General features: G+C 39.1%; 1 protein-coding gene across 1 annotated transcript; it reads right to left on the bottom strand.

Moving 5' to 3' along the window:
- Positions 1-224: 224 nt before the first annotated feature.
- LOC104164396 (beta-klotho-like) lies at positions 225-11,634 on the bottom strand (the record flags this gene model as incomplete). The annotated part of the gene is made up of 4 exons (XM_009703712.1): positions 11,581-11,634; positions 10,794-11,510; positions 1,296-1,803; positions 225-330 (listed from the first exon to the last, which is right to left on the bottom strand). Coding segments are annotated over exons 1-4 (1,385 nt in total), but the record flags the coding sequence as incomplete, so codon positions are not given.
- Between the last annotated feature and the right edge of the window lie 2,147 nt (positions 11,635-13,781).

Raw genomic sequence — 13,781 nt, 5'->3', positions numbered from 1 at the left:
ACAAAAAATGCATTAGTTAGGAGACAATCCTGTATTTTGAGGCAAAGGTTGAAGTATCTGCATACATAAAAATGACAATTCTCGAGAAGTGGTTATTGGTGGAACATTGACCATGTATTTCAGGAGCATGAATCCATGGATGATTATTACAGCCAGGTCTGCTGCAGAGGATTCAAAGAAAGAACACGCTATGGATTTTCTTATGTATGTGTCCAGAAATCTACCTGTTCCACACCTCCAAATCCAAGCCTGCATCTAGACTTTCCTGATGTGTCACTGCAGTATTTAAAATATCATAAACCAAATACTGGAATGTAACCTCCTCAAAATCTGGAAAAGGCAGGACATATCACATAGTTGCACTATGTGAAGTTTACATTTTGAACCAACTTTAAATATACCTGGATAATCTTCATTTGGAGCTTAATTACATTTGTTGGTGATACAGTACTTCCTGACTTGGTGTTAGAGTAAAGGGTTACTTGTGTTTTCCCTTTTCTGAGGATAAGAAAGGTTTTTGTAAAGGGATCCGAGCCATCCCATCACTGCAGTGTGGCATCAGCAGTGGGGCAGCCTGCTGGGAGGATGGCTGTGGGGACCAGCACCCGTCCCTCCCCCAGCGCCAAACCTACAAACTGGGCGAGGGGGGGAAGAAACACTGGTTTTGCAGAGGCTTTAGGTACTAACAGGGTTTCTATTTCATAGAAAATTAAGTCTTTTGCCTTCAGAGAGCACCTCTGTACACTGGCTTTATGAAGGGCAAATACCAAGATTAAAAGTGTGTTACTAAAACATATTATGTCTATTTGGCATGCAATAATCCTGAAGAATGATTGCCCTTCTCCTGCTGATTTCCTTCAGGCATTTTACATTGGAGCAGGACCCCAGCATGGCAATGACAGTCTGTAGTCATGGTCTCGTTTTCTTGCTGTCCAGGTATGTACCTGCACAAAGGTTTTGCAGTTGGGCTGCCTGCAGTGAAAACTGATATCCAACAGATTTGTTTTCATTAATTTCTGACTCAGTTTTGTACTTACTTAGTTTTAGAATCCAATGCAGATGTTGGACTTTAGCTTTCTGGGACAGGGACTATGTTTTTTTTTCTGTGTTTGTACAACACCTAGCACCAGTAGATACTGATCCATGACTTGTACTCATGCAGTATAAATAATTAATAATTAACTTAGTTGCCATTATCTCTTTAAAAAAAAAAAGAAATTAAATCACTACGGAGCTAAATACCAAATGATCTTAAGAAGGTCTCTGAAAATCCAACAACTAACTTGTGTACAAACCTTGTAAAACCTTATTAATGAAGTTTTTCATCATGTAGATGGCTGTGGTGTCATCTGTTTTCACATGGCTGTCAGTGAACCAGCCATTCTCTGCAATCAAGATTCGAGGACTGTTGTATTCCAGTTTAATCCAGTTCAGTACTTCCCTCAAATTAAGTGACAAATTTTGTCCCATTTTTGGTAGAGTGCTTGGAGGTTTAAAGTTATTAGGACCAAAGGAAAATGCAAAAAAGTCAGCTGTTCCCTTTATGTAGTTTTTTTCATCCTCAGTAAAGTGTGGCAAAAATGAGAATTCATTTTTCAGTTCTTCTGGATAATCGCCGTCCCCATGGATGGGTTTAGCAAACCATCCGAGTACTCTCTCCATGGACTGCTGACACTTAGAAATGCCCAAAGCACCTTCCGATCGGTTAGGTTCAATCCAGTGGGATCCCAATACTATGGACATCATCCCCTTCTGATACGGTTGAAAGCGTTTTTTGTAGTTATGCCAAACTTTTGCATGAGCCTGATGAGAGAAAAACAGCATTAAGTTGTAACTATCTAATAAATCTCTGTGTGCGTTGGCAGCTAGACAGGCAGGTGGCTGTGTCTGATTCACTGCAGACTTCTATGGAAATATAAACAAACAGTTAAGGCATGTCCATTACCCTGCACAATTGTAATGGGTAATTACTGTTATACTGGAAGGTACCTCAAGATGAGGGTAATGCTTTTTGCCTTTTTAACATAGGTCTAAATTTCACGAGAGGTCCCAGCAGGGATGTGAATAGCTGTTACATGGACACGATGGGACTAAACTGCTGTTAATGGTTGGACCTGAACTCCGTGATCTAGACAGTCCCATCTAGGTCTTTCTTTGTCAAGCTGTGATTGCTGATACGGTTAAAATTTTAAACCATCTTTACAATTGTTCCATAAATTATGCATCTCAAATGATGTTACTTTGTCAGTGTTGGCTCTGTCCTATTAACTGCTCTGTGCTATGGGGGCTACCTGCACTTATTCTGATCAAACCACCCCACCCCATCCCTCTTCTTGGGATACACTTCCATTTGTTTTAGTTTGGCCTCATCATATGAGTAAGTGTTAAACTTTTGATATTCGCACAGTCCCTAAATGTAAAAACTTGGAGAAAGGAACCAGTTGCAAAGTTTGAACCCAAATGTCAAGTTTCACAGTTCCATGTGAGAATTTTGATCCAGAATTTTAGTTCATTTCTTCTTTGAAGCTGCTATAATAAATATTCTGACAGTACATGCAACAGCACAGAATGAAGCTTATTCATTTTAAGTACAGGGCAATAACACTTTGGTTTTAAAAGGAAATTTGACAGCAGTATTTCATAAGATCTATTGGGTATGACATGTTTTAGTATTCATAATCTGCCAAATATTGACTGCCCTAGGACAGACAGAAGTTTTGCTATTCGTGTTAGCGACAATGAAAGCATACCTTGTATCACATCTTAATTACATTTTTCTGATTATCATCATGTTTTAGAAAGCTTAACATTGTCACAGACCAAAATTGCCTTCAAATGTCATGTTGTTAATTACTTAAATAGGAGAATACAGCAGTCAGAATTTACACCAAAAAGAAAGAATAGAGGGGAGACTGAGGAACCACTAGGGTTGTCAAAGTCCCATAGGAAAAGGGGAGAGCTAGGCTGTCAGAAAAGGGTGACTGTGGATCACAGTGTGAATCGCACCAGAGGATCTGACACAGGGCAGGGGAGCTGAAGAGCTGTCAAGTAACTCAGGTTTTACCTTATTCTGAAGTGTGGCTTCATACTCTCAAGCTGGAAAGAAAATAACTGTTTGCACCCAGAAAAAAAACATTGAGAAGCACTGTGAAACACTTGGAGTGCCAAGTTAGACCGCCATCATTACCAAGCCAAACAGCACTGCTTACCTTTGACAATAATTTCAGTTAATTTATCTAGAAACACACAGCCTTGACAGTTCAAAAAACCAGAAGACCTGATGTCAGGTAGATATTTGGTTAAGCTAGGGAGTACCAAAGAATTACAGTTCGTGAAATTTTGTGTATCAGTTGTTTATGGTTTCTAAGGTCATGGTCGTAACATTTGTTCAAGGTCTGGTTTTGAAAATACTGATAAAGTAACATTAACCTTTGAAATTCAGGTTCTGTAGCTGAAAAGGTAAGTCAGCAAAATTGTACTCATGAGGCAAATTGCAAGATACAGTGAAAATATTATACAATGGATTTCTTCCCAGTCTCATCACAAAATTTAAGTGGTCAGTGCCATCTCCTCAGTTACCTTCACTGTCTTCTCACCAAGGTCCCTCCAGCCCAGGGTGGCTGCTTGGACCAGGCTTGCGTTGTCCTCTGCCTCTAGTGATTTCTCACCTGGTTAGTACATTTTTTTCCCCAGACACAGCCTACTAACACCACTGTTTAATCAAAGGTATATGGTTGCATCGGCTTAACAAGCAAAACCCTGCTGAAGTCAGCTGTATTAGGCACAGTGCCAAGTAGCATGACAATAGCACCAGGTAAATCTTAGCAATCACACACTTCTAGGTGGAGTGGAGAAAGATGGCTTTGCCAAAAAAACAACTAATTAGAATGCAATATTGACATGTAAAAGATAATCAGGGACAACTCATTGTATTCATACGCATCTTCAGGAGGCTGATTAGAAGAAAGTAAAGTTACTATTAAAATATTGTCTATAGTACAGAACACAGCCACAGGGATAATTGTACAGGAGTAGACCTCAAGTACAAGTAAGTGCATTTAATATGAGTCAAGATAGGATCCCCATACACAAATTTGGTTGTGTCGCTGATGTCTCTTAATTCAGAGGGTTAACTACACTGAAAAAAATTGTCACTCTGTCTATAGTAAGGGTTTTTACAGATGTAGTAGAGACAATAGCATTTGGTTGCCTATAATTCTGTTTTGAGTTGTTAATTATCTGTAAATCATCTTAACATTCTCAGATGGAAGATGTTCGCTAAGTGCAAGCGATTGTTGATGGAACCAACTGATTAATATAATTTGTTTTGTAAGACCACGTATGAAACAAACACCAATTTAAAAGCTGTATCCTACATCAAATTGGCTATTTTGAGTAAATCTTGACTAATGTTTTTTCAGTTAGAGTTTAATCCCTAATCTTTCGCTTTCCTTGTTAGATCAAGGACAAATGTCAAGGCTAAGTACACAGTGAAAACAAAATCAATATTGTGTATTTATTCTGGATACATATGACACATTAATTTCAGCATTTTTTCCTGGTATTAATACAGAAATTATTCCATAGACTTGAAAGTGACAGAGTGCTATGTCAGTTAGTAGCAACCCTGTAAAAAGGCTAGATAAGTCAATTTAATAAAATTAAGACAACAGTATTGTTCTCCTTTCTTCTTGAAATATTCTCATACTCCTTCAAACTCTGATCCTGTAATTTACCATGTATGTATGCAAAGAGCTTACAACTGAAAGACCAATACTTTCAAATTCTTAAGATATGTTAAAGTCAAGCAATTCTCCTTGAATATCTCAGCAATGAGCACACAAAACAATGTCAGGGGTATATGGAGTTATTTTAGTGTGCTGGAGAGCAAGAACATTTAGGAAAACCAGAATTTAAAAAATGCTAATAAAATGATTCTGGCTTCGTGTTTAATTGTTTGGTTTTTAAACCATGAAGAGCTAGAATACAGAGACAGATGATGATGGTGTTAAACATCATTTTAGAAGAAGAGCAGGCGTGTGTGGCTTATTTGGAGAATGTATGTTAATTCAAGGCCCTTTTGGTCTGTGGTAAAGATGCCACGTAGTTAGTAGAGCTAAAGCCCTTATTTTGCAAACTGACTCTGAAGCTCAATCCTTGTGAAGCAAAAAAGGGCTTTTGAGATGCAGGCAACTAAATTTCTAAGAGGATGGCTTGAAGGACTGAGGTTTTACTATCAATTTTTTTGTCTGCTAACCATCTTGCATTTGGATTCTGTTTTACCTGATGATTTCCAAGAAGTGTAAGAAAGCTAACCTGAAAATAACAAGTCATACCAAAAAAAATGTAAATCAGTGCTGAATTTTACATCATCACTGATGGCTACTACTGTTTGAAAAATCTTCCAGTAAAGACATTTACAAGCATAAACAATTCTGCTGTCTACCCTAGATCTGTACTTGATGGAGAAAGATTTTGCTCCTCCCATAAGAAACACAGTCACTGGTGTAGCTTCATCTTTCTAGATCTTGAGGAAAGGAGGCTCTTTTGGAGGAAGGGAAGAAAGTATCTGGTTGGACATAGCGATAAGAATTATTGCCCATTCATTCAGTAGAAATTTGCTTTTAAGGATAATGAATTATGGGACTTCTCTGAAACATGCGCATCCAAAGATCCCAAAGGCAGCAGTGTCCATGAAGAGATCCTGGCACAGTAAGAGCTACGAAAGAGCTGGCAGTAATGCAGCTGGGCTCAGACATGAACCTGATCTGTGATGGATCTATATGGAGACACCACATTTGAAAGGGATTTTATTGCCTTTTCCCAGTATATGATATAAAGGTGTGTCCATGAAGAAAATTTTTAGGGAGATCTTATTCTGACAGTTTTCTCCTGGGCTTTTCTGCCAGATGGAAAGGGGTGTGAATGATCTTTAACAGGAAAAAAAGAAAAAAAAATCCCTTTCTGCATGTTAGGTAGCAAAGGCAGAACTGCCTGGAGGGCACTGATACAGAAGATGAAAGGAAGACAGTTTGGTCTGCAGTTTGTGATCTTTACCAACCTCAATCTAAGTATAAAAGAAAGAGCATAACTAGATCCAGAGAAAATGGTAATAATATATCAGGTATATATCTCATTTAGCTCCAGCCACAATGATTCATCTGCTTTATGTCTTCTTGCTTCTCATCGGATTTATTTACTGTTAAATCAAAGAAATCCATCTAATTTTTCTGTGTGAAGTTTTTATCTTCTCTGCTTCAGTATGACAGCTGCCTCAGGAACAAGCTCATAGTTTTTTTATCTTCTTTGATGTGTCTTTCAAATGTCACATGGTGAGTTACACGTTATCATTAATTGTTTTCCAATGTTGCTTTTGTGAAGTACAGTCTCCCTTAATGAAGAAAGGAGATCCACTTTTGATGGCCACGCTCCATCTGGTATAAGATTCCACATGCTCCTCGTGTTAGTGGTAATAACCATACAACTGAATAGAGATTTATCTAAGTGAACCCCTTAGCAATTTATAATTGATGAGCATCAAACTTCAAATTTCCTATTCATTTCCACGGAGGTAGTATCAGGTCCTTCAAAATGATCAGTAGCAATTACCCTCTGTGTCTGAAAAGTATACATAGAAACATGAAAATACAGTTTTTAAACTGAAATTTTGAGTTCCTCTTCTGTGGATTATTTCCCCGTGTGGATCTCCTCAGCACTCTGCTTAGCAGCCTTTACTTCTGCATTCACCAGCCCTCTTTATGGGTCTTGAACAGCAAGACCCATGTAAAAGGCAGGGCTGTCTCGGAAGCAGATGTATCTGGGGCATTCCCTTAAAAGGATGCCAGGCACAGACAGAAAGCACAGGTCGTAGGTGATACAGCATCTGCAACGCCTTGTGCTAGCCAACACCATACAGCTCTGCAGGTTGATGAAGACAGACCAATCCTACTTTTGTTGAAAAGCCTTAATAAGATAATTATCTACCTAATTACCTACCTGAATTCATTCACGGAAGCAGATAATTTTTAAATCAGTTCTAAAATGCATGGACTTTTTCCTTATGCCAGCCAATTATTTGAGTTTTAAGATGTTGGATTTCTTTAGTCTACCAAAATTGATAGTTTAAAATTAAAAGAAATTTCTTCAGCCCTCTTCTAGAGACACAAAAATCTCCAGTAACTTTCAAACTGCTCTTACAATAAAATAATCCAAAGTCCAAAAAAGCAGAGGTTTATGGTTTGTTATATTGGTTTTGTGATTCTATGAAACTTGACTTCATTTTATGACTGATATATCACATAAAAGCACCTCTTTATATAAATGGTGATTAGTTCTCACCACATCGCAACTACAACAGTGCACTGGTAAATGAAACTAAAAGTAGGACTCATGAGAGCCTTATTTACAGTTTATGCAAAGGTACTAAGAAAAGACTTGAGAATGATTATTCACCAATTTGCTATGTAACAGAGTGGTGGCCAGATTAGTTTCTTTTGAGCGCGACAGACCTGTTTTTCCTGCTCAGCATATTTAATGGGTGGACCTGGTAATGTACGTAGGGTGGCATGGAGAATATTGTCTTTCAACAGCCTGTCCAAAAATAAAGCCCTGACAAGGTCAAGAACATAGCTCCTCCTAAACCTGCTGACATAAATGCGCATCTTTCTAACAGCTTTAACAGGCTTTGCATCACACTGCCAAAGCCTGACATTTTTGTTGGTCTTCTATTTTTGGGAGGACATTTTTGGTTTACAGTGGTATATTAGAAGGTAGCCATAACACAGTGACTCAGAAACAGATTTGCATATACCAGTTCTGAAAAAAAAGCCATGTGAAATCTCCTTAAAGAGAGATTCTTATAACATGCCCTGCCTCTCAAAGGACAGAAATTTCACAACACATGAATTCTGATTATGCACCAATAAATTACATTAATATCATATTGTCAACAATACTAAATCATAGAATTATAGAATGACTTGATTGGAAGGACCTTAAAGATCACCTAGTTCCAACCCCCTGCCGTGGGCGGGACACCTTCCACCAGACCAGGTTGCTCAAAGCCTCATCCAACCTGGCCTTGAACACTTCCAGGGATGGAGCATCCACAGCTTCTCTGGGCAACCTGTGCCAGTGCCTCACCACCCTCACCGTGAAGAATTTCTTCCTAGTATCTAATCTAAATCTTCCCTCTTCCAGTTTAAAGCCATTGCCCCTTGTCCCATCACTCCATGCCCTTGTAAAAAGTCCCTCCCCAGCTTTCTTGTAGGCCCCTTTAGGTACTGGAAGGCTGCTCTAAGGTCTTCCCAGAGCCTTCTCTTCTCCAGACTGAACAACCCCAACTCTCTCAGCCTGTCTTCACAGGAGACGTGCTCCAGCCCTCGGATCATCTTTGTGGCCTCCTCTGGACTCGCTCCAACAGGTCCATGTCCTTCTTGTGTTGGGGGCCCCAGGGCTGAAGGCAGTACTGCAGGGGGGTCTCACCAGAGCAGGGTAGAAGGGGAGAATCCCCTCCCTCAACCTGCTGGTCATGCTGCTTTTCATGCAGCCCAGGACACGGTTGGCTTTCTGGGTTGCAGGCACACATTGCCGGCTCATGTTGGGCTTCTTGTCAACCAAACTAAACAAACTGAGCATTCACATACCCACAAAAATCTTTGAGAAAGATTCTGGCTAGTCGGCTTGAAACATATAATACTACCTATGACTTCTGTGGAGTGACTGGCTTTAATTACATTTTATTAAGAAAAAAAAAAAATTATACATATGAGTTGACTCATGTCAACTGGCTCCTCAGGAGCTTCCATTCCACCTCCAACCCCAAACATGAAACTCCAGGTCCTCAAATACATTACTACAAATTTGTGATTCTTCATAAATACTTAAAATCTTCAGAAATTTTACAATGCTGCAGGACAGAACTGCTAATACATTAGGTAATGTTAATGGGGCTGTGAGGACATGAAAATAATTTCTGCCCAAAAATAATAAAAAAATAGTTAATGGATTGTGCATTGCTGAAAGTCTCATTAACTCTTTCATTTAAGTGACTGATTTCATACTGAGATTCACAGACTTTAAAGCTAGAATGAACTATTAGATCAAGTCTGAGATTTAAATAATATTGGCCGAGGAACCTAGGTCAGTAATTTGTGTATCAGACCCAGCTGTGCTTGGCTTCCTGGAACTCTTCAGCTGAGGCATTGCTCTCTATGTGCTGGGTGCTGCTTACATGGATTTTACAGAGTGGGAAAATGCAGAGACTGCCTAGTTGGTACCCCAGATTTGATTGTGCCACTCAGAAATGTGGGCAAGCAATGCTGCAAACTTATATCGTATCTTTTACGTGTATTATAGCAAATATATTTTATATAGCACTTCAAAATAAAAAGAATGATTGAGCATCAGTTCTCTTCGAGATGCTGCACAAATCTCTACAGTTAAATCACTCTCCTGCTAAGAAGTCTGAAATAAATGGCTCAGGATGCTTGATGACTTTTCTATGCGTAAAACTTCTATTGACTGCAGTGTGAATATTCTGAAAAAGGAAGTTCTGCAAGTTCAAGCCCAGAAGCAAATACAAGAAATACAAATGGTCAGTTGCAGAATATTTTTAACTACTTTAGCAATTAATTTTTTCCCACATGCATACTTCTTTTTGTAGGACAAATACGTTCAGATTTATTTCTTAATTATATTTATAATATGTGGTAGTAGCAGAAAAAGTCTCTTTGTGACAGCTAGGAATAGTTTGAGCAGGGGGAATTATACCAGCTGCTCTATCAAACAGAGACAGGACAGTGACCTGCTCTGTAAAGTACTTTGAGCACTACAGATCAAAAAAATGCTGTATAGATATTGTTAATTCTTATCTTGAACTGCCGTTATTAGAAATTGTCTTAAATTATAGCAAAAGAAAGTAAGAATATAAGCTCCTATGCACAGGAACTAGTTAATTTGTAGAATGAAATGAATCATCTATCCGAGAAGGTGCTATAAACTCTGTAATGCTGTTGAGAACAGCATGAACAACGTCTTCACTTTTTCCTTAAAAAATATGACCCACTTCAGTCTTCTCTTTTTGTCCTTCCCAGAGAAAGAATACCATGAACTTAGGACCCAATACTGCAGCTGTGGAAGCTATTGATCATAGGATCAAGCCTTCTGGATGTGTAATTCTGTAGAAGACAGCTGATAAATACTGACATAAAAATTAAAATGCTGAAAACATCATGGAAATAACGTAATTTTTAAACTCTCAGATACTGAAGTGGACGTTTGTTTTTTTCCAAACCTAAGAACTGCTGACCTTGCTAGTTTAGCAATAAACATTTTGCAATATGATCTTACTAAGCTAGAACTAATCTTACTTATATATACATACTCTATTGCTAGTAGAACTGATCCAATAAGCAAATGCAAATAAATTTCATTTAAAACTAACAGAATAGTCATTTCAGTATAGCCGAACTAATGATCATGTCAGTGTGTTTAACTAAGTGGAAAGAATAAAGAAGGAAAATCATGCTCTTTAATAGCCAGATTTTGTAGGCAAAACCTAAGTTAAAATAATAAACAAGCACTTCAAAACAAGTAAGTACTGAGTCAGCTGTTGTGACAACAACAATAAAATCAACAGGAGGATTAAAAAAAAGACTGCCTTAGCGAATGTTTTTTCCTTCATGTTTTCACATTCCTTGATTATTTTTTTAAACATTGATTACATGATTGATTCCTCCCATCATTTCCCATGGTGGTGCAAGATCGGTTTGTAAAATCTTACTATACTGTACCTTGATCAAATTGTGTCCTACAGAGTAGACGGTTGTTATTTTCCCTCTCTCTCCAGGAGCATGAATACCTGTGCCATACCCATGCCAAGCAACTAAATACGGATTGTGGATTGTAATCCAATACTTAACACGATCCCCAAAGGTCTGGAAGCAAAAGGTGGCATAGTCATTGAAGATATCAATTACCGATTCATTTTTCCATCCCCCATATTCTTCTTGCAGCATCAAGGGCAGGTCCCAGTGGTACAGCGTAACCACGGGGTCAATATTTCTGTAGAGCAGAGAGTCAATAAGGGTGTTATAATACTGGAGTCCTTTTTCATTGGGAGCTGCTACCACTCCAGTGGGAAAAAGCCTTGACCACGAAATTGAGAACTGGTAAAAAGTAACTCCCAAAAAATCCAGAGCAGACAAATCTTTGTCCAACACGGTGTCACTGTCACTGGAGGCGTCTGTGCTGTCAGCATCCCTGAACTCCGAGTGGATGAAGCGGTCCCAGATGGAGGAGCCTTTCCCGTCCTTCCTCCAGCTGCCTTCCACCTGGAAAGCCCCCATTCCTACACCCCAGAGAAACTCTTTGGGGAAGGTGTCGTACAAAAACATCTGTGTTTCACTCACGGGGCTGAAGTGAGGGTCCTTTTTCCACACAGATCTTCCCTCTCCAGCAAGCCCAGTAACTATCCTTACGAAAACCAATGTCGAAAAAGCAACAAATCTCTCCAGTTCTCGGCCACACATTATGCTGGTTTACAGTGCCAGTGTTAAAAGTCAGTTTTCTTGCACTGACGCTGAAAAAAATCCATTCATTCACTGGAGTTCCCACCATGCAGACTGTCTTCATTTGCTATGAACTGCTGGAGTGTCTTATCAAAGCTTCACTAAAAGCTTGTGATCGTAAAAGCCCTGTCAATGATTACCCTGAACTGTGAGACCTAGAATGGGCCAGAGAATGGCGTAATTTTTAGGGAGGTGGCCTCTGTATGACCACTGAGACACCTAGCTGGCTTCTTACTGCAGGAAAATAGGTTGTCTGAACAGTATAAACTCTAGTAACTAATTTATCATTATTTAAAGCTCAGTCATTCGGGTGGGAGAATATAGGTGACAGAGTGTGCTAAGAAGCTGTCACATCCTTTATTCCCTGTGCAGTTGTATTTCGAGGAAAGGTGACAGAAATGTAATCCAGACTACATAGTCTCCAATTAAAAGGTGATTTATCCTGTCTGTGTAATTGGATGGCTGGAAGGGTAGTGCGTTATTACTCGGTCCTGCCCTGCTCAAACATCCTACTTCTGCTGAAATATTCTCCCTGGACTTGTGGGAAATTTTGTTGTGGACAAGAGATAAACGCACATCCCACTAACTATATAAAAACACAAAGCAAGTCAATATTTCTTTCAAACACATGCAGCTGCTTTTCTATCCTTTACAGAAGTCTGCTGTACAGCTCTGTGTAGAGCTGCAGTACAAAAGTAACAGGGGTTTTTTCTAGTCCTTAAGCAATTTCCCTGGATTTCTTCAAATAAACATAATTAGCAAAGATAATTAGCCCTGAAAGATGATATTTCAGTACTGATTAATTTAATAATATTGCTATACACAGCTGAGGTATCAGTACGGTGAATATACTTACAAAGCAGTTATGCAATAGAACTTCACCTTTTAACATATTTCAAATTGCAACAAAACTACATGTGTTGAGATACACAATTTGTGCAATACAGTAAGACTGATGCCTGCCATTTTTGCTTTTCTCGAGGTACAGTAATCTAAAGTGTATTCACATGTAGACCACATTTGCTGAAGAGATCTGCAGAACAAGATAGCAGTGTGAAGTAACTTTCTATGCGAGAAAGATATGCACTGAAATCTGAACATGGCAACAACTCACCACCTAAAAGTATAGCACTCTGCTTGGATGAAGTAGCCCTGCTGGGATGTAGGACATGGAAGTCCAGATGGACTGCTGGGCTGCTGCCGCTTTACTGCTCCTGCTGCCTGTGAGAACATGCTTGCAGCATTGCATAATGCCATCGAAACCTACCTTTAGTTTAACAATAAAGTTGATTAATCAATAGAAGATGGAAGACATTTTATTTATTTGTTTTTATGATAAACCACAAAACCTCAGAGCATGTTTGTAAGCATTTCTCTGCAGCACCTTTACAAGAAAGTTTCACCAGAGATGAAGAAGAACGCTCCCACTGACATCTTCTGCGCTGCAGATCCCTGCTGGTGGAGTAGCCATACATCTAAGATGAGCCTCTCCCATGTAACCAACCCAGCACTCCCTCAACTACCTGAAGTAACTGATACACACTTCTCAGCCAAGATCATCTTGGGAAAAAGAGGAGTAGATAGGGACTGTACCAAGTTGGTCTACAGTATATAGTGACATGTTCCTTTTTTTATTCTATTTTAAAATGCTAATTTGGATATTTACTGCATGAACATAATGCTTCTATTTTAACATTTAAAAGCTTTGATTGTATGTATCGTACTTTATGAAAGAAAACCCAAATACCAATCGTTATGGATGCCACTGTACTTCTAAAGCAGTTAGTTACCATGATTACCAGATGTCTGAGTTCAAAACACACTCGACAGCTCTGTAAGACCACAGCAATGCATTGGCAAGGCAAAGACAACAGGGTCCTCCCCACAAGCTACAGCAGAGTTCGTACCACGGGCATCTTATTGCAGACAACGTGTGGCAGCTGCCTGAGGTGTGAAAGGTGCAGCAGAGACTTGTGCTCCCAGATGCTTGATCTGGACAAAGTTATGAACTGTATTTTGTTCCTTATTACCAATATGACTGGGAGCGTGCTATAGTCAAGGCTTGAAAATGTTTCAACGTTTCAAGCCTCTGAATCCCGTTTCTTACTGCTTTGGCATAGTTAACTGTTTGGACTATAATGTTACTTGATAAATTTAAGGAGGAAGCAATTTAACTGATGACAGTCATACAGTGACTTGAATTTGGAAGGA

The sequence above is a fragment of the Cariama cristata genome, unplaced genomic scaffold (assembly GCF_000690535.1).
Source record: "Cariama cristata isolate BGI_N322 unplaced genomic scaffold, ASM69053v1 scaffold36630, whole genome shotgun sequence".
In the NCBI taxonomy this organism is placed as follows: domain Eukaryota; kingdom Metazoa; phylum Chordata; class Aves; order Cariamiformes; family Cariamidae; genus Cariama; species Cariama cristata.
Note: the sequence above shows the minus strand (reverse complement) of the source record. Positions and strands in the feature narration are given on the sequence as shown.